This window comes from Saccoglossus kowalevskii, chromosome 9, assembly GCF_978046115.1.
Source record: "Saccoglossus kowalevskii chromosome 9, keSacKowa6.1, whole genome shotgun sequence".
Lineage (NCBI taxonomy): Eukaryota > Metazoa > Hemichordata > Enteropneusta > Harrimaniidae > Saccoglossus > Saccoglossus kowalevskii.
In genome coordinates, this window is record NC_140649.1 from 20,522,596 (window position 1) to 20,541,668 (window position 19,073).

The following is a 19,073-nucleotide window of genomic DNA, read 5'->3' on the forward strand; positions in this document are numbered from 1 at the left end:
GCTAATTAAGTCGATTAACAGATACGTGCAAACAATTTCATCATACATTAAGCCTTAGTTCTTTTTGAACCCCCACCCCTATTTCTAACTATAACCCTCGCCCCAGGCCCTCAATTCAATTGCATATGCCCCTCTAGATAATTATAGGTGTCCTTGATCGGGTCATACATAATTCAATTTTGAAGCGCTGAATTAGTGTTGGATTGGAGGTACAAAATGAACGCTTTCTGCTGTCCGGACACATATTTCTTTCTTAAATTGTTAAATTTAAAATATAAATGTTTCGGAGCCATTTGAATTGGTTATAATATTACGATATGACTTTCATTTTAACACACACATACACGTCCAATAATTACAAAATGCATTTTCATGTAACTGTATTTTATTACCGCTAAAACATAATGTATACATTACTTATTACGCGTATTTTACATACGAATAATTTAAACCAAAGACCCGTCACCAACGTTGAATATGTCATTGTAGATTTTCTCAACATCAACGTCGTCCTTTCGGATTATATACTGCAACTATAGAGAGAACAAACAGTAAATTGTCATTGCTTGTAGACATGGCAGTGCCAACAGAGGACGTGTTGGAAAAAATACTACTTACATTCTACTGAAATAGGAATTTGTCAAATTTAGTCTTTTGGATATTTGTTAATATGACAAATTATATAGCAACGTAATATTGGCGCTCTACCACAAAACGACTTAAAACAACAATGTACAACAATGCATTTTTGTCAAACCTTCTGCGCAATTTGCAATGCTATTATTAAATAATGTAATGTATAATTTGTTTGAGAAAGTTGATACCGGAATCTTCCCATGATGTATTATAAGTATCACTTTACAAATCGTTAATATGCCTGACTTTTCAGAGTTCATTCACTTTTTTTAAAAGTGTCTGTAAAATGTGCACGAACTGATTATGCAAGGCCGAGTTTTACAACTGATCGGGTAAGTGCAAACTTGAATAGCTCCAAAAAGCTTGCTATGTTTTTTTTGTTGTGAAATCTTCACAATATGTTGGTGTCTTGATTATCTTGTTTATTTCTTTTAATTTAAAATATTTTTTAATATGTCCCACTTGTTGTCTAGCTCTACAATATAAACACTGTTCAGCTAACGATATCTAAATTTTGAAAATGCAAATACAAAATTGTAGAATTCCGAGTGTTGGCGAAGTAATATATAACATCTATACTTCAATAATTAGTTGTTTTATTTATGCCTTTACCTTCCTGGAACAATCCACTTGTCTCCAAATTCATCAGACTCAGTAACTAATTTCAGTGTCCCATCAGGCATCGGTATCTGCATATCATTAGACGGATCCCCGTCAGCATTTCCCATCAAGCCACACACTTTTCCGAACAAATCTTGGTTCAGAACAGGAGCAACGCGCCCCTTGCCGTTCCATGTCAATGTAAATGTTGAATCCAGTTTTGCTCTCACATATCCTGCATTATCTCGTGTCACTGTCAGATTCCCGAATATCAGTGGAGTCAGAAGATTGTGGATTTTGCCATTAATCTGGAAATGACATTCAAAATGTATAAGCCGATGCGGATTTGTATTTCAATATGCTTGTACACACTGGATTCTAATTTATTGCAACAATTGAAAACAGTTATTATACAATGCACCAATTTCTACAAATAACCACTTTCTCACACGACAATTCGAACTCATAAATAAATGAGGTTACCTGGGTGGCTTTGGAAAGCGTGTTGTGAGTGATAAGCAAATGCAATGGATGAGCACGAGGGCAACTACAATTCCGTAAAAATAGTCCAGGTAAGATTGTAAACGTTACATAAACCAAACAATTACAAATGTAAAGGGAATATTGGACGTACTAAAATCGTCGGTGTTTTCATTGCACGGAAATGATAACTGTCAGACGCACTATTAATTTGACACTATCCACATTCAATTGTAAAAAATAAACCTTCAGGATTATATTAGAAACAATTCAATATTCAATGCTGGAGACCAGTTAGATTCGATGATAGACTTGTTTTTGGAATGATTTGTTTTAATCTTGGGTCCGGCTCAGAATTTTGCAAATTAATTCACATTAGTAAATATTAAACAATAAAACAATTGGGACATCCAAGGGAACTGATTGTTACATTGCGTAGGATTATAGCAGCGCTGTTCATCTCTCATCTGAATTGTGTTGTCATGTTGTGATTATTCTGCCACGATAGGAGTAACGGAACAACATTTCTGACAAGCGTACAACAGCAATAGAGAGGAATGGAATCTACTCACGTAAAACCTGTCTTCAATCAAGGTAACACGGTCACCATTGAAAACAATCGAAACTTCAGTAACCACCATTTTCATAACTTCCTTGAGGTGATGGACCCGGAGCAAAACAGTGAATGATGGACGAGGCACACACTCTTGAAAGAATACGTACTCGCAATCACTGTTGCCGTTGTACATGAAATGAAAGCCGTCGAATGTACGAAATTGTGGATCAGCTTGTGCACTAGGGGATACTTTTGTTGGCCCCATGTACGGTGCTGTTGCTGTAATAAAACGTTGTTTTCATTACATTACTGAATACTTCTTTTTGACAGAACTGCGTAATATTTCGAGAATCTTGCATAACAACACTTAAAGTGAATTCAACGTGTACTAGAGGTTTCATCTTAGACCAATAAGTTATATCAGAGGTACATTACTTGGGGTTTGCAACACACATAGTACTGTATGGTGACATCATGTCAAGATCCCATTCAAGTATCATCTCGAAGATAGCGAGACTGATGCTACTACCTTCTGACATGACATAGGCGGTTTGTAATAAAACAATAAAACATGTATTATCACATTCATAATGAAAAAAATGAATACATCGAAAATGTACAGGTATGGTTATGGTTATCGTAATGCGTCATATCGTGAGCAGCTATTTTGATCCACCTGGACATCCCAGTATTCTAGTTACCTCGGGAATGCGCATTCGCATTTTTCTGAGTTGGAACGCTTATGCGAGCGCGAGATTGTAACGGGGTCTTGGTATCATGTCACCGTAGTTGCAAACCCCAAGTAATGTACCTCTGGTTATATATATTATAGCTAGTTTCTAGTTGATCAAATAATTTATACTTATCACAACTAATACCCAAAGTAATTTTGTTATAAGAGCATCTAGTATACAAACCAACTTACTGGGGTCCGCTGAAACGAAATGAGAAATAGTTATAATAACAGTATTATTAGGTAGAATTTAAAAATAATATGCTGTAGTATTTCGATATAACGTGTATTTAAATATACGTATCATTCTTACGTTTGCAACATTTGCACAACCAGGGCAAATGACAGGTTGCTTGTTTTCCTATGCGCTCGTTGTCTTTACATTTGAACATTCTACACACTCCTCCAGCTTTTTGGCAATCGCTGTCTGCAATTTGAAAGCAACATTATTTAGTTTGTCAAATATTTCGTTCTAGATTATATGCGCTCAGATTTTCATGACGTCTGCATTCCTCGATCGTGTGTGCATATGGATAGATGTCTTTCAAGGACCAAATATTCATGATGTTGTATTACGTGTACGTGGTGTACAATATTTCATACCGACAAAATCATATATATTACGTTAAGGTATTACATTATAACTAAGTTTGTTGAGATAATATATTCATAACTTACGACAAAACCAACTGCATACATTAAATCCGTAATCTACCTTCGTTTTCAGATCTGGAACAAAATGAGAATCCAATTGTGGCGATGAGTTGTTAATTTTTTTATCAGTTTCAAGTAGTATATTCAGTGCCACTGACTAAAAAGTGTGATAACCGCTATATGAAACAAGTTTATTTGTTGACAAGAGCCTACCGTTATCACTAGCGCAACACTTGCATCCTAATTTGTCATAAGAGGTACCACAGGGTAGGACACTTTTATGATAGTCACATATTTCTGTTTCATCAGATTTACACCAACTTCGGCACATCACATTAACAGAAGTATCGGGCTCAGCCGCAACTAGGGCAGAATATGAAGTTGCTACAATGCGAAATAGAATGAGTTTAAATATATATTCAGACAACAGGAGAATTAAACAATCAGGTTAGGTTGGAAAAACAATATTTGTCATACTTACAAGGGCAGGCTTGTTCAGTACCTGAGAAAATGATAAAAGACTCGGTAAAGATGACATAGAAAATATATATAGCAAATATAAATATTGCACGTAGCAATATGGTCATTTTAAAGGAAACTACATTTTTCATATAAAAAATATAAGAATGATTCTCGACACTCCATCTCAATATTTGAGCGACAATGGATATTCTTCATATACACATTTTTATGCAAGTATATCTGGGTTCTACTTGCAATGAATTAGATTTAAACAAATTTGGGAACATGATGGTAGTTTGTTTAAATTGTCATCACACAACATAAACAGTTTCTCAAAGGGTGAAAATAACAGTACCATGTCACACCAAAATAACAATTATGTGATGATTAATTACATATCGTGAAAATCTTAAATTTGAATCAAAATCTTAAACTGTTACACATAACAGAAGATATACATAGTCAGTAATCATGTCACATGCAGTAGCTTTGTGTAAACAAAAGTCGTAACTTACGAGTTTGTTTGGGGAAAACCCATTTAGAACGTCCATCCTGAACAAACAAAAATATGAATAAAATGATGTTGATATACTTGACATATTCACACTTGTTGTTCTTGTTGTGTTTCCATGACAACATTGATACAAATAAATGGAAATAATGACATTACCTCATTGCACGTGGCCAGTGTCAATATGGAGGCGACTAACAAGCATCGTAATACAACAAACGACATCCTGAAAATATCAAAATCTGTGAAACAATGGAATCCACGTGTGATATATTTATTCCATTAAGAATACCGAATTAATTATTTAAAGTGATAGATTGTTCCAAATAAAAAATGAGATATATTAAATACTCGCTAATCATAATATCGATGTTTCGCTATCAGGTTATTACAACGGTTGAGTTATTTATTTGCAGACGGCTGTAAGCAACCAAACCGTTCAGTCATGTATCCGGTCATTTCGCCTGGTTTATAGCAATGTGTATTTGATAATGAACTGTCAATAGGACTATATCATAATGCCAAAGTACGAAAACAAACTATTTGTATATCAACATGTAACCACCGAAATTAGAACACAGTGCGCACCAATGCAATGGCGTAATAAAATGACATACCTTGAATGCGTGAATTGGTATACCGGTCAAGCTTTCTACTGAGGAATTGCACGATGTATAAATTATATGTTGTCCTGTGTCAATTTATAGAGAAAGATCAACTACTATGTATGGAGATAGACATGACGTAATCCGTAAGAGAAAGGACATCGTGTACTATGCGTGTATTGTGTTATCAATAAGAACGCGTGGTGTTGTTTAAAACACGGTCTGCTGCATGGATTAAATTGGTCTGATACCTCTGACGAACGTTTTTTGACATTTCATCTGTTTTAGCGATTGTTTGAATAATCATACACGGTAAGCCTTCTTCTGCACAGTCGCACAATTATAAAAAATATATTTCCCTAGGACAGTCTATAGATCTACACAGTTTAGTCGACATGAAACATGATGGAATCGAAGAACAATTAACTCTGCATGATAGATGTCATATTATGTCGATGTAATATAATAAATAGATCACAATAGAATAAATATATTAAAATACGAGCTGTTGAGAGAATTGCACTGCTCAGTTATCTAAGATGGACTTTTGATGACATTCATATCATTATCTAGGTTTTGAATTCATTTCATATGTGATTATCATGATGTTATGTCGTCGTCGCCGTTTAATTAGTATAACATGGAATTATTGTTTAAAATAGTAGTTTTGGTGTAAGCGTTTTCATATATTAACCTAAACATGATGCACTATTAATACGAAGAACTGTTATACGAAGAAATTATGAGGTCGTAATGTGTAGCTTCTTCGTCAATGGCCAGGGACCGTTTCCATTTACGCAATACCCTCGCAGTTAAAATAAATTCTTTTCTCCTCACAATCATAACTGCTAATAGCTTAGTAATAACGCATCGCGATAACCTCGCTATATTAAGAATTATAGCAACAGCTGATCTTAGCTGAGCCGAGCATGAATGGATGAGATGCGTAGTATCCTCATCAAATCGCTCCAATCCTCACATCCTGCCATGTTCGCAAGCCTTCTTTATTATGTGATGTTGTCCGGGGATGTTGTATGTGTTGGCAAGAATGATAGCAACAGCTGATCTTAGCTTAGCCGAGGATGAATGAATGGATGAGATTAATAGTAGCCCCATCGAATCGCTTCAATGCCCACATCCCGCCAAGTTGAAAAGTGTGATGATGTACGTGGCGGCTGGTATGTATCATGGATAATTTTGATAGACCCAAATCTCCAGCCAAGTTAAACTTATAGAGACGCAGGTCAGACAATGAAGAGTTAGAATTGTCATAGAGAACTATAAACGGATTTTATGTATTAGTAGAAATGGTGCCATGAGTTGAGGAATATCTTGGCCAGTACTAAAACTAGTCTACCTGTATGACCCGCGTGATTAATATGTCCTCAACCAATAACAGGATTAATCAAAAGACACTTGATATTAGATATATTTCTGTACTGTAGTTGACTAGTCATGGATTGCATTCAGAGTTCAGCATATCATTACATTATTCAGTAACTTCACTTTTTCCACACCAACTGGTTACTGCACACATCTATGGATACCTGTGGCTTGTCATTTCTTGTGCGAGGAAGTTCACAAATCAATCAAATAAAAAAACTGACTAAGCAGGTGATCTATGACGATAAAGAGTTCGATTATACATGAACTGTAGCTTATTGTTAGTCTGCCCATATGGAATTAAGTAGCATACGTGCGTATCGGAATTTGTAGTGAAAAATAAGTACAATGTAATCAGCGAGACATTTGGAAGCTTGGCAATGTTCTTTTTGTTTTGTTTTTTTGTTTTTTTTTAGTAAAACAGTACGATTTCAATTGCCCTGTTTCGGTTTTAATTAACGTTCAAGGCGCTACGGTACCCGTGGATGCTGTTAGCTACAATTAGTGTCATGTTAGTCGTCCTTTAACTATGAGACGAAATATTGTTAAAACAACAAATCGAAAGGAGAACAGAAATCGATATACATGCATTATTCATAATGAAATAGTGCAGTGCTGAATATGTAACACAGCGAACCGTTGTGTGGGTTGAACTGGTCTGTCACCTAAGATGAACTTTTGATGACATTTCATGCGTTACAATGTTCATAATTTGAATTCATTTCAAACTGAATGCATGAGAAATTATCACGGGTAAGTGCTGTCGTCGTCCGTTAGTTGGATGGCGTGGTGATATTATTTGAAATATTTATTTCAATTTAAGACATTCATATTTGAGACCAATAAGGTTGCACTACAGATATGGCGAACCGTACTACGGAATATTTTGTTTTCCGCAATATGATCGCATTCGATAGCGGAGCTTTGTTAGCTCGCAGACAGACTGTTACGATTCATTGTAAGCATTTCAAACACAAAGAAATGGAAAAAATAACAAGTTGAGATTTCTGGAGAGCGTTTTTTGCAACTAATCTTAAAATCGGGCAGTTTGTGCGAAAGTTTTCGATTTACTGTTAATTTAAAAATTTGCCATATAATATCGTTTCCATAAATCTGTGGATACAAATACATATCATTTTGTCAAATAATCAGTAGACTACTCATAAGATTGGAGTGGTGCACTAGATAATTGGGGCAATCAAACCCTAGCCCCCTGCTACCACATACAACATTACAAGGTAGGCTTACCAAGCTGGCAGGATGTGAGGATTGAGCGATTAGATCCGGGTACTACTCATCTCAACCAGTCACATTCATATTAGCTGAAACCATCTGTTGTTATAGCTCTCGTGGTAGTGAGGTTATTGTGAGGCTTTATCACTATAAGGCCAAAACAAATTGTTTGGTTGCTCTCCGCGACCGACCGAAAAATATGAAATATCGGGTCGCGTTTTTTTCCCATATACCTCGGCTATTTACGATACCCTTAGTTTTCACGAGTTTAAAAGAAAATCCGACCGACCGACCCAATTTTTCAATTTTCCGACTTGAGGGCAAAATAAGTTTGTTTTTTGGTTTTTTTGGCCTAACATATTAGTGTTGTGAGGATTTGTCATCAAAAGTTGTGATTGTGATTGTCAGGCACCTATCCAAGTAATATCTTCATAACAGTTAGTGGCAGTGCTATGAAACATGAAAAGCTTGAACTGAGATTTCTATTTCAAACAATAACACCCTATGTCATACTAATTAAACGGCGGTGACAACACCATATCATATACCACACATTCAATATGAAGTGGATTCGGCACCTAAATAATCACCTAGGAATGTGATACTTATTTTGGACTATGACCAACTAAAGCTAAGATAAACAATATTGACATATTTGATTTGATAATCTCTAGAGATCTGACGAAAATACTGAAATTTGCTGAAAATGCTGGCTCTGGGATAGCATGGACGCTCATTTGTTTCTACCCTTTACTTCTAAAGTAGTCCTTGCCTGGGTAAAAAGGGAAATACAACTGTGTTACATTAGCAAGCAAAATTGAGCACAGGGTGAGTGGTTTCCTTGTCACTCATCCCTGAGATTGACTACCTGTGTCTTGTCGCGGAGACAAGGGTATTCACTGACAGTAATCTCTGGCAAATCACTAGCTCCTACTCTCCCTATTCAAGCATTTATTCTCCTTCCCTCCCGCCCTTGGGACAGAGAATCGACAATTCAAAAATATCAACGCTCTGAGTTACATATAGCTATAACACGGTTACATTGTATTCTAGCTCGGGCCAAAGAAGGTGGTCCCCTAGCAAACACAAACCCAAACCCAAACCCAAACCCGGTTGTCAGTGGTTCTTGCAAACTTAAAGTGCGATATATACCTTTTTTGTGTAAGTGAACATTGGAGTGATGAGCAGAAAAAAACATTACAGTTTTACAATGCTGACAATATGCACAGTGATGATTAAAAGCAAACCTGCGCTACTTATAGTATAAAACATATATTTAATATGTCAACTGACTTGACATGTTTACGCAATATATATATTCTATACTATTGAATTGACAAGCATGGTTATTAATGTATTCGCCCATGCCTTTGGAATATTTGCTTTTTAATACATTTTAAGATAAGAAACAGAGAGTTCAAGTCAACCACACATCGATTATACGGCGACATCGTGACATTATAATCGACATTATTCACTATCAAATCGAAGCTAAGTTGTGGTTGGCGGCATGAATATTTCACTTGATAACTTTATGTACACTGTAATAACACACACATACACACACACACACGCACACATAACAATCAGCGTTGTAATTTATTTTATTTCACATTTTCATGTTCTCAGCTTAAGTGTACAAGTATTATACTTATTTACTTTGCAAGCAACACAATTTTACATGTATATTAAAGTCAGAACATCGGTAAAGCTGTTCGTCAAGTCAGATTATTGCTGAAAATTAAGTATTTAATTTCGGCAAAATCAAAATAAAACGAATTAGCATTAGCTGGAATGTAGCATTCCGCCCCACATTAAAAAGACATAAAAATGATGTCCTTTTATTAGACAATTGTGTAGTAAAAAAATTGACAAAGATTACGTCACAGCTGTACTGTGCGTGTTGCGTACACATACATTAGAAGGATTAAATATATCGACTACGCGGATGTAATAAACAACTATATTGTCAACACAGTAGTTGGTGAAATAATAGATTAGGATTGGTAACATCAGCGCACCTCAATTCGCCACACACACCGGACCCTCCCACAAAGTCGGCCCAAGTCTAATAAATATACCCTCACAGAGACTAGATGAACATGCATAAGTTGAATCTATAATATCACAGACAACATACATATACAGTCAATGTACATTTCACACAAACCTAGAGTGGGTATAACATATAGTACAGTGTATACTCTACATCTCATTTAAACCTGTTATTCTTATTCTCTTATTCTTCCATTGCCTCACCCCCCCCTCTCGCACTAGAAATCTATATTTATTATAATAAATAAATAAATACTTTCTCCGGACCCACACTCTTCTCTCCCCCAATCTCTTTACCGCAAATTAAATAAAAACAGTAAATTGTGACAATTAAATCTCATTCAGTCAATTTTCAGTCAAGGCAGTTTCCTCTCTGACGCTTTGAGATAATCTTAACATTTTATAAAATTACTTTGTAACAGGGATCTACATTCTTTGGTCTGTTTGGGTCAAATAGCAGGCTTCCTGAACACTGGGAATGTTTCACATGTCAATAGTTTTATCTTCACAGCATAGTTTATTTGATCATCTGATTAATTGCAACACTATTAACTCATGGTATCACCAGAAAATGATAATTTATTTCATGTAATGCAAATATTTTTTTAAATAAATGCATAATATTAATAGTTGCATTGTTGACTTCGAACACTTTCAACTGCTGCGGCATTGTCTTCTCCGCCCCTCGTGCTCTAATTTCCTAAACTGATAGACCCTCAATAGCTGGCCAACTATCCAGATGATAGATTCCCTTGTTTAATGGGTAATTAAAGGAATACTCCTACATTATGTAATATGATTATTGAACCATAATACATGTGAGCGCTATTATGTAACACATCCGGTTCGCAAGGCAAGGATGTCAGTTTCAGTTTTCTTTTAACAAAATATTGTTGAATTTATACTATAGTTAATGAAGTTGTATGACAAATTGTGTGTGTGTACACCGGGATTGTAATGATTGACATGTCTAATATGTTTCAACTAATCAGAAGACAGGTTAATTAACATATCAACTGGGACCCCGGTAACCATACACACATTCTTGGATAAACTTAGATCCCGAAAACTTTACCTACTTTCTCAAATCGGAATCGCATATGCCATTTTATTTTAGATTGAATTTCAAAAAAACGTGCAATGTTATCAGGAGATTATTGTTATGATCCTTAGCTCGGCTGCTCCACCCACCGTATGACGTATATGCAAATTTACAAGCCCGAATCTGGTCGGTAATGTGAGGGCACTTACACTGATGGCAAGTCTGTTGGTATTTTGCAGTCACATAACTTTCGCGTTCAACTCTCGTTTACGCAATTTATACTTATTTTTCAAGAATTTTTCATCGGAATCTCAACAGACTGCAAGTAAGTCTATACTGCTAGTTGAAAACGAAACAAATGTTTTATTTCCTCTATTTCTGTCAGATGTCAATCTCATGACTTCATTGGTCACTTGGAAAAATAATATAGCAGAGTTAAAGTACCTTTTTTAAGTTCTATTGAGGTCGCTAAAAACTTTTCTTCCGGAGAATATAGTTACCATGTTACTAACAGCTTTTAATGCACCTAGAATACTTATACTTATACATTGATAAAACAGTTGAATGTTAAACTTGTATTTCCTGACACATCAATGGAAACAATTTAACAACAATTTAGGAATGTCGATAAAGTTGTTGTAAATGTGAATCCATCATTACACTTGTTTGTTCATTGTAGCGTCACTTTATGAATGAATAGTAGCCAGCTGCATTGTCATTTCATACTACATGTAGTGAGAATCGGTTATCTTTTCTTAAATTCACCACCGAGGGCGCGATTTTAGTTTGCACCGAGCGTTCAGGCAATAGAGTTTTGTTTCCGACACTATTGGGATCGCGATCGAGTTTCGGCATTACAAGAGTTTAATGGGGACCAATATGTGTGGTAGTTTGTTGGTATGAATACGCCATTTCGACTCCATTCATCGAACTAATTCATTATATTTCTTAGTATACAAGGTAAACAAAGTGATATGTTCCTATGGTAGTCAGAAAAATACTAATGGTGCAATCTTATTTTTTTAATTAGACACATTATTTAGAAATTTACAGTTACAATACTACTTTTCAGAAGTAATTAAAATATTCAATAATAAAAATTAATAAGCAACATGCATTATTACTACAATTATTATTACAATTGAATCTATATGAATGGAAAGTTAAGTTATTTGGAAAATAGAAATCAAGAACGCAATATAGAGGAACTCACTGGAGGAGTTGTCCATAGAGTACAGCGGAATCATTAGAAGTGTTCAGTGAATGTGGTTCAGGCGAATTCACACTAGGGGGGAATAGAGTTAAAACAAGGAGGTGGGAGGAGTATTGAAGGAGTGATACGAAGCAGATAGTGTGGAAATAGTGTGACGCTGGAAAGGATATGCAGAAAGTATGATATGAAGAGAAAAGAGGACAAGAAGAAAAATGGACGATTTATAATAAACGCAGCTATCAAATTGTATAATAAATGGGGAAGTTTGCCAATTGATATTTTGCCATAGAACAGTCAACTGATATCTTTGATTTTGTGATGTGAAATAGAACATAAAATAACAATATTTCGTCCACATCTGAATGCCATTTGGTGGTTCAAAAATGACTGTTCTTACTAGGTTATTAATATTTAATCAATAACCCTCGCCGAAGGTGAGTATATCATGAAATATATGCACGAGCCGAGTGTATATTTGAAATGAATTGTGTAATATTGAGTAGTATACTTCAGCAGGAGTTATTACTATTTGAATTTATCAGCATTACTTTTCTTTAGTTCTTAGCGACGGAAAGAACAAGAGAATCATAACCGGAATAACAAAATCAAATTGTAATGGCACGTCCAGCATCATATAATTAGTTATGGAACTAGTGAACTTAGCATTCCATATATACCCAGCGACATCATAAATTCTAACCAGCCATTTTTGAAATTAAGTTCATTTCTTTTGTATTTTGTATTTTTACAGAGACGTTGACAAATTCGATATCGTTACAATAAATCTATTTTTGTAAAATATTAGTTGCAAAACAACACCATATGCACAGCCGATGGGGGGTATGTAGAGTAGCCACGGGTTGATTCAAGTTCGTTTGTTTTTTAATTCAAGAATCATTTAGAATATAGTAGAACAAGGGGAGGGGTGAATATAATGGGACAAAGTGTCAGGAGGGTAGAGAAAGGGAAGGGGAGCATGCCTGTGAATGTGATAGTAACCGCATTGGTCTATGTTATTGATCTGTAAATGAAGGGGGTCCATCTAATGATATGTAAGTTCTGGTGCCCCATAATGACAAATACAATTCCTAGAGTACATTTCAGTAATTGAAAACTTGTATGAGATATGTTCAATATCAACTCCTACTCTTTCCATTCTTTTAGATTTAAAACAGTAATAAATATAAATGATGAATAAATTACATGCTTTCATGACATCCCGTGCTTCCAAATAGCGTCATATTTGTAGTCGTCAGTGATTCCGGGAAGGTCTTGATAAAACAACGCGTCTTTGCCAACATTTATCCGATCCAGTAAAACGAATTGTGACCAATGTGATTGGGACCAACCAAGAAATAAATCAGCTCCTGAAAACGTCACCATAAAATCGTTATGTTAAATTATTATGTTTTTGTAATGTTTGATTCATTTATGTGCACTCTACACAAATCAACTATATTTCTCATGTATGTATGTTTTGAACAAATGTTATACTTTATGGCGATCACGCGGAAATGATGAACTATTCATTCTCAAAGTAACGGACCACATGTCAAGTGGACATATATGGCTCACCTAAGACTAGTAGTTAGTCCTAGGGCTCCTTTTCTGTCAGACCCGCGTAAAATATAGAAAATACTGACAAAAATAGACTACAACTCAACCCTTTGTCATGAAATTTTTATAGTAATTGTGATTAGATGATTATGTTGATAAGGAATGCAGCTGAATTTAGGAATAAAATCATATGGGATGGTGGAATTTTTAGTACGGACGATATACTTACGAAAACATATTTCTTGTTCCAAAAGGGTAATTAGAGTAGTACTATTTCTGAAAACCATTACATCCGGACTGGTGCCATTAAGTAGTGCATCTGTGTCGTAAATATTGCCCATCGACAATGAGGAAGCAAAATAACTTATAATTTTCTACAAATAAAACAATATATACGTTATACTGAAGAAAAGTTAGTTATTTATGTCAACACCAAAGTTAATGTTATGTACGTATATATTACCTCACTCTTTAAAGCTGACAGCTTAGAATGAAGTCTTTATTTATTTATTTATTTATTTGTTTAATTGATCCATATAAAAAAATTAGGCATGGCAAGATGTGGGCTATCACTTTTCTAGGCAAATACATTTTGCATGTAATAAGATTAACACTAGGGTGAACACTATTTACCCCGTCATATATTTTATAATACTTTTGTCTTTCATTTTACCAATAGTTTCTAGTGGAACTTGTCTGACATGGTGGCTGTTAACCTGAGTGGTACCAAATGGCATTACCATGAAAAAAATATCTTTTCAAATATTTTCAGTGTATGTTTTTTCTACAATTTCGTTCATACGACATATATTACTTTTGTATCATTGCAACTATCATCTGTTAATTTCAGCAGTAATCGCCTGTACATTAATTCATGTGATTAATTCATGTGATTAAGGCCTTGCAATTTTTTGAACAAAATTAGTGAGACTCATTGTCGCGGCTGTATTTTACATCAAAATGGCTTTTTTATAACGATTTGTTGTGTCAATATTATCACTGTAGCCGTCTGTTTGATCATGGCTTTTCTGGTCTCAATATCCATACCAGAATTGCCAGCAATAGAACTGTTGATGTTTGTCTAAGCAAAATGTTGGTCACTTTGTGTTGAAGGATATATTTTACAAATATTTTGAATATAATGTCCCTCGAGGTTTCCGAATGTGCTCTGTGTTACTGTAGAAACTCAAGTAGTAGGGAAAATTGATTAGGCTTTAACACTTTGGCTTTTCCTAACGATTCTAAAATCTCATAATAAAAGTTTTGTAAATATATAAGGACACATGACAACAACGTGAGATGTTCTTCTAGAAAGTGCATTTATTCTGCGATTTATTTATATATTAATTAATTATACATTCATATTGCACATGGCAATCAATTTTATGCAAAGTAACAACTTGTTGAATGCTGAAAACAATATAAATTATTATCATCACTGATGCCGTTTATTTGACATATCTGGCACGTTATCAAACACATAACAGGTCAGCAAGGCTGATAATGCCATGTTTAATAGTATTCTAATAAAGTTATACAGGACTAAACTTACCTTCATTGTTATAAAATTAAGTTCAACTTTCTCAACTTACCTCTGAATTGTTCGGGTGCGCTATATAGAGACATTCCAGTTTATGTTTATTCATGACATTCATTACAGCTGAGCTGATTATTTCCGCTGACTCGTCAACTTTCTTCATTAAACCGATACATCTAAGTGCATCAAAATCGTATGTACACCTACACAATACACAAATAGCAAAGTTTTTAGCTCCGCTGTCAACTATCGTCCGGTGTCGTCCGTGTCAACTTTTTTACTTTTTCGACTTCTTCTTGAAAACTACAATTCGTATTGCTTTGATACTTGGTGTATATATATTTTGAATTATTTTTGTCATTTTTGCTAGAAGGTAATATTTTCAACTTCTTGTAAAAAACCGCTAGTTCGATTGCTTGGATACTATACATATAGGTACCTCAGGTAGACCTCTTGCAGATTTGTTTATTTTGTGACGATATCTTCAATTCTCTAATTTTGATAAGTATTTTTGTCATTTTTGGTAAAAAGTGATATTTTCGACTACTTGTTAAAAACCTCAAGCCCGATTGCGTTGATACTATACATATATGTACCTCTTGTAAACCTCTCTCAGATTTGTTCCTTTTCTAATGATATCTTCAGTTCTGTAATTGAAATGTGCATTGCTAACAGCAGAGCTATCTCAGTCGAGAGGCTGTTTGTTTAGTTATTTTACCTAGTTGATTTTAAAGCCCTTGTTAAGAATGCGAAGAGATGTAACACCGGTAATTATTTAGGACATTATATTTAAGCTTTCGGAAAATATAACTATTGCTAAAGATCTGTCTTGTAGTACATCGAAGAACGTGATAAATTAGACAGTCGTTAGTGTTTAAATGTATAGGAACTCACGTTGTTCAATCATAAATGATGGAGCTCGTGAGAAGTGCAGGCAAAGGAATCCAACAAACAAACGATCTCAACTCATATCTATATGATCATTACACATAAGTGATTTAGACTAAAGATAGAATTATACGATAGTACTAACACTTCTCCTGTTCTGTTTCGCCAGTGCATGGCTAGAAAACGACCACCGCATATATCCTTCACCACTTTATCTGCCATTTCACGAATGAATGGCGCCCTCGCCAGGTGACGTTGTACATCAGCTAAGGGGAATCTGTTGCTTGTATAATTCATTGGATCATAAAATGCCACGCAGTCATAATTACTTGAATTTTCCAACCAATAAATGTCTGTAATGTTCGTGTATAGTGTTGCATAATCGGGGAGTTCAAGTGCATGTAGTCGTTGTAGTGATTTCAGTAACAATGTGTAACGATGCTGGATGGGAGGGGTTTTCCAAAATATCACGTGAATCCTTCCATTACAATTATTTTTGAAATCATTCATTGTTGTCACTGACACAAACTCTTTAAATTTATCAACGTCAAATGTCATTCCCCACGGTCTCATTGTTCTAGCATTATATCCTCTATCGTTACTCCCAGTATCAAAGAAAGGAATGAGTACAACACTATAGTTGTGCTCCTTAGCAAATACAGCAGCTCTCAGAAACGTGTTGTATTGTACATTACTGCCGTACGCAAGTTTATTTAATAGGAGTGGTAGCAGCATTTTCGTCGACAAAGTTGTGTTATTTTGAAACAGACCGTTTCTTTTCATCAATTTATTGCGTACCTGCGAAAATACAAGTCGAAAACTGAAATATTAAGTTAAACTATACATCGAAATATTTTTTTTTTATTTGAAGTTTCATTTCATAACATTTCACTTCTATGTAATCAATTAAATGTTAATAACTGACATTTAACTTCAGTTAAGATCATTCAAACCGAAAACCAGTAAACGCACTCACTATAATAATACAGTATGGATTACACTTATAATGAAGAAGAAAGTGACGTCATAACACATAATATGCTTAGCCGACAACGAATAAGCGACAAATACCTTAATACTTAGTGCTCGCTGACCTGCAGCGATGTTTAACAGCATCTCACCACAAGACCCGACATCACTCTCCCTCTTTCACTCGCTAACTCTGTTACTCACTACAATCAAACTACACTGTGACATATTAGTCTACTCTTACATTTTGCATAGATTAAATATTTGAATAATTATGCACCATCAATACTGTTCTTGTTGACGATAGAGATACAGTGTGATCTTCACTTACAATACTCTCCTCTGCGTATCGCACCACGTTATCCGAATTAACTGCCTGTAAATACAACATAATGTCAAATCCACAATAGTAACCAGCATAAATTCGTGATATTTCTCGCAAAAACGTTTCATTATCTTCTATTTCACCAAAGACTTCACGAACACATTAACTTACCATGTAAGGAATTTGAATATCAGATGTCCTCGACCACATTAGATATGACGCAATACAAAATGGAAACAGTAATATCAATAATTTGTTCTTGGTACACAATACATCCAACATATTTCCGATCTACAAATAGAACACATTGTTTTTATGAATGATGGAAAAAACATTAACAGATTAATTAATTATTTATTCAAAAAACGTAGTTACCTATATTGAAGCATCAATTATGCATTTCCGGGGCGTACATCTGAGTGAAAACAGTGAAACGGTGAAAACAAAAACAGATGGCTGTATTTTATTCTGCCTACTATGGTTGATGTTTTGTGTTCTGAAGTCATAGTCTTTGTATTAGCATAGGCGCAAGGTGTGATTTGAAATAACTGAAAACAAGCTATGCACACTTGTGTAGCTAATACGATACATAGTTCTGCTACAATTACCCTTTGCACATGAATACAACTATTGTGATTTAAAATTTGCACACGAATACAGCTACGTGAATGTAAAGAATTACGCGTACATCCTGCAAAATTGATCAATTAGCCACGAGTGGTATAAAAAGGGATAAACAACAAATAATGACGTCTTGAGTATTAGGCAACTTTTTTTCTTTCTCTTTACAATAATATATTGTAATAACTCATAGTTGCTGTCGACATAGGAAGTAAAGTAAGCAAATAACACCGAATAAACGGCAAGGTAGAGACTATGTCTAATTATAGTAAATACGTACTGCGTGCGTGACTCGAACCGGCGCTCACGTACGGCACCTAATCGCCTAGCTTCACGCCACTACACGTCTTCCCCTCGGCCACCGGGCATCCCCAAAAAAAGGATGCTTAATAACCGAGCTTATTACGTGCAGAGAACATGAAACCCGTCCACGCGATACGCGCCACACAGCATGGCCAGAATGCGGCAAAGGCCTTCAGATCTGGCTGTAGTAGGATGGTGAAAGTAATGGTACAGCATTTTAACAGTGAATAAGTACTGAGAAATAATTTTTAAACTCATAGTTGCTGTCGACATAGGAAGTAAAGTAAGCAAATAACACCGAATAAACGGCAAGGTAGAGACTATGTCTAATTATAGTAAATACGTACTGCGTGCGTGACTCTACCTTGCCGTTTATTCGGTGTTATTTGCTTACTTTACTTCCTATGTCGACAGCAACTATGAGTTTAAAAATTATTTCTCAGTACTTATTCACTGTTAAAATGCTGTACCATTACTTTCACCATCCTACTACAGCCAGATCTGAAGGCCTTTGCCGCATTCTGGCCATGCTGTGTGGCGCGTATCGCGTGGACGGGTTTCATGTTCTCTGCACGTAATAAGCTCGGTTATTAAGCATCCTTTTTTGGGGATGCCCGGTGGCCGAGGGGAAGACGTGTAGTGGCGTGAAGCTAGGCGATTAGGTGCCGTACGTGAGCGCCGGTTCGAGTCACGCACGCAGTACGTATTTA

At 35.3% G+C, this 19,073-nt stretch overlaps 3 protein-coding genes and 1 long non-coding RNA gene across 4 annotated transcripts; all 4 read right to left on the minus strand.

The window, feature by feature from the left end:
• Nucleotides 1-367: 367 nt before the first annotated feature.
• Nucleotides 368-2,548, minus strand: LOC146738960 (BMP-binding endothelial regulator protein-like). Its single transcript, XM_085503771.1, has 3 exons — nt 2,289-2,548; nt 1,249-1,544; nt 368-533 (listed from the first exon to the last, which is right to left on the minus strand). The coding sequence occupies exons 1-3, from the start codon at nt 2,535-2,537 to the stop codon at nt 521-523; spliced, it is 558 nt and encodes a 185-aa protein (XP_085359897.1). The 5' UTR covers nt 2,538-2,548; the 3' UTR covers nt 368-520.
• A 563-nt stretch (nt 2,549-3,111) lies between these two features.
• LOC102807899 (uncharacterized) lies at nt 3,112-5,316 on the minus strand. Its single transcript, XM_085503988.1, has 8 exons — nt 5,250-5,316; nt 4,792-4,874; nt 4,637-4,673; nt 4,141-4,161; nt 3,873-4,043; nt 3,684-3,734; nt 3,319-3,432; nt 3,112-3,206 (listed from the first exon to the last, which is right to left on the minus strand). Exons 2-8 carry the CDS (start codon nt 4,855-4,857, stop codon nt 3,112-3,114), a joined length of 555 nt encoding a protein of 184 aa, XP_085360114.1. The 5' UTR covers nt 4,858-4,874; nt 5,250-5,316.
• A 6,641-nt stretch (nt 5,317-11,957) lies between these two features.
• On the minus strand, nt 11,958-14,046 carry LOC146738961 (uncharacterized). Its single transcript, XR_014930576.1, has 2 exons — nt 13,950-14,046; nt 11,958-13,530 (listed from the first exon to the last, which is right to left on the minus strand). It is a non-coding gene; the product is annotated as an uncharacterized LOC146738961 (long non-coding RNA).
• A 2,392-nt stretch (nt 14,047-16,438) lies between these two features.
• On the minus strand, nt 16,439-17,505 carry LOC144347223 (uncharacterized). The gene is made up of 3 exons (XM_085503989.1): nt 17,446-17,505; nt 16,617-16,943; nt 16,439-16,498 (listed from the first exon to the last, which is right to left on the minus strand). Exons 1-3 carry the CDS (start codon nt 17,503-17,505, stop codon nt 16,439-16,441), a joined length of 447 nt encoding a protein of 148 aa, XP_085360115.1.
• Nucleotides 17,506-19,073: the final 1,568 nt, after the last annotated feature.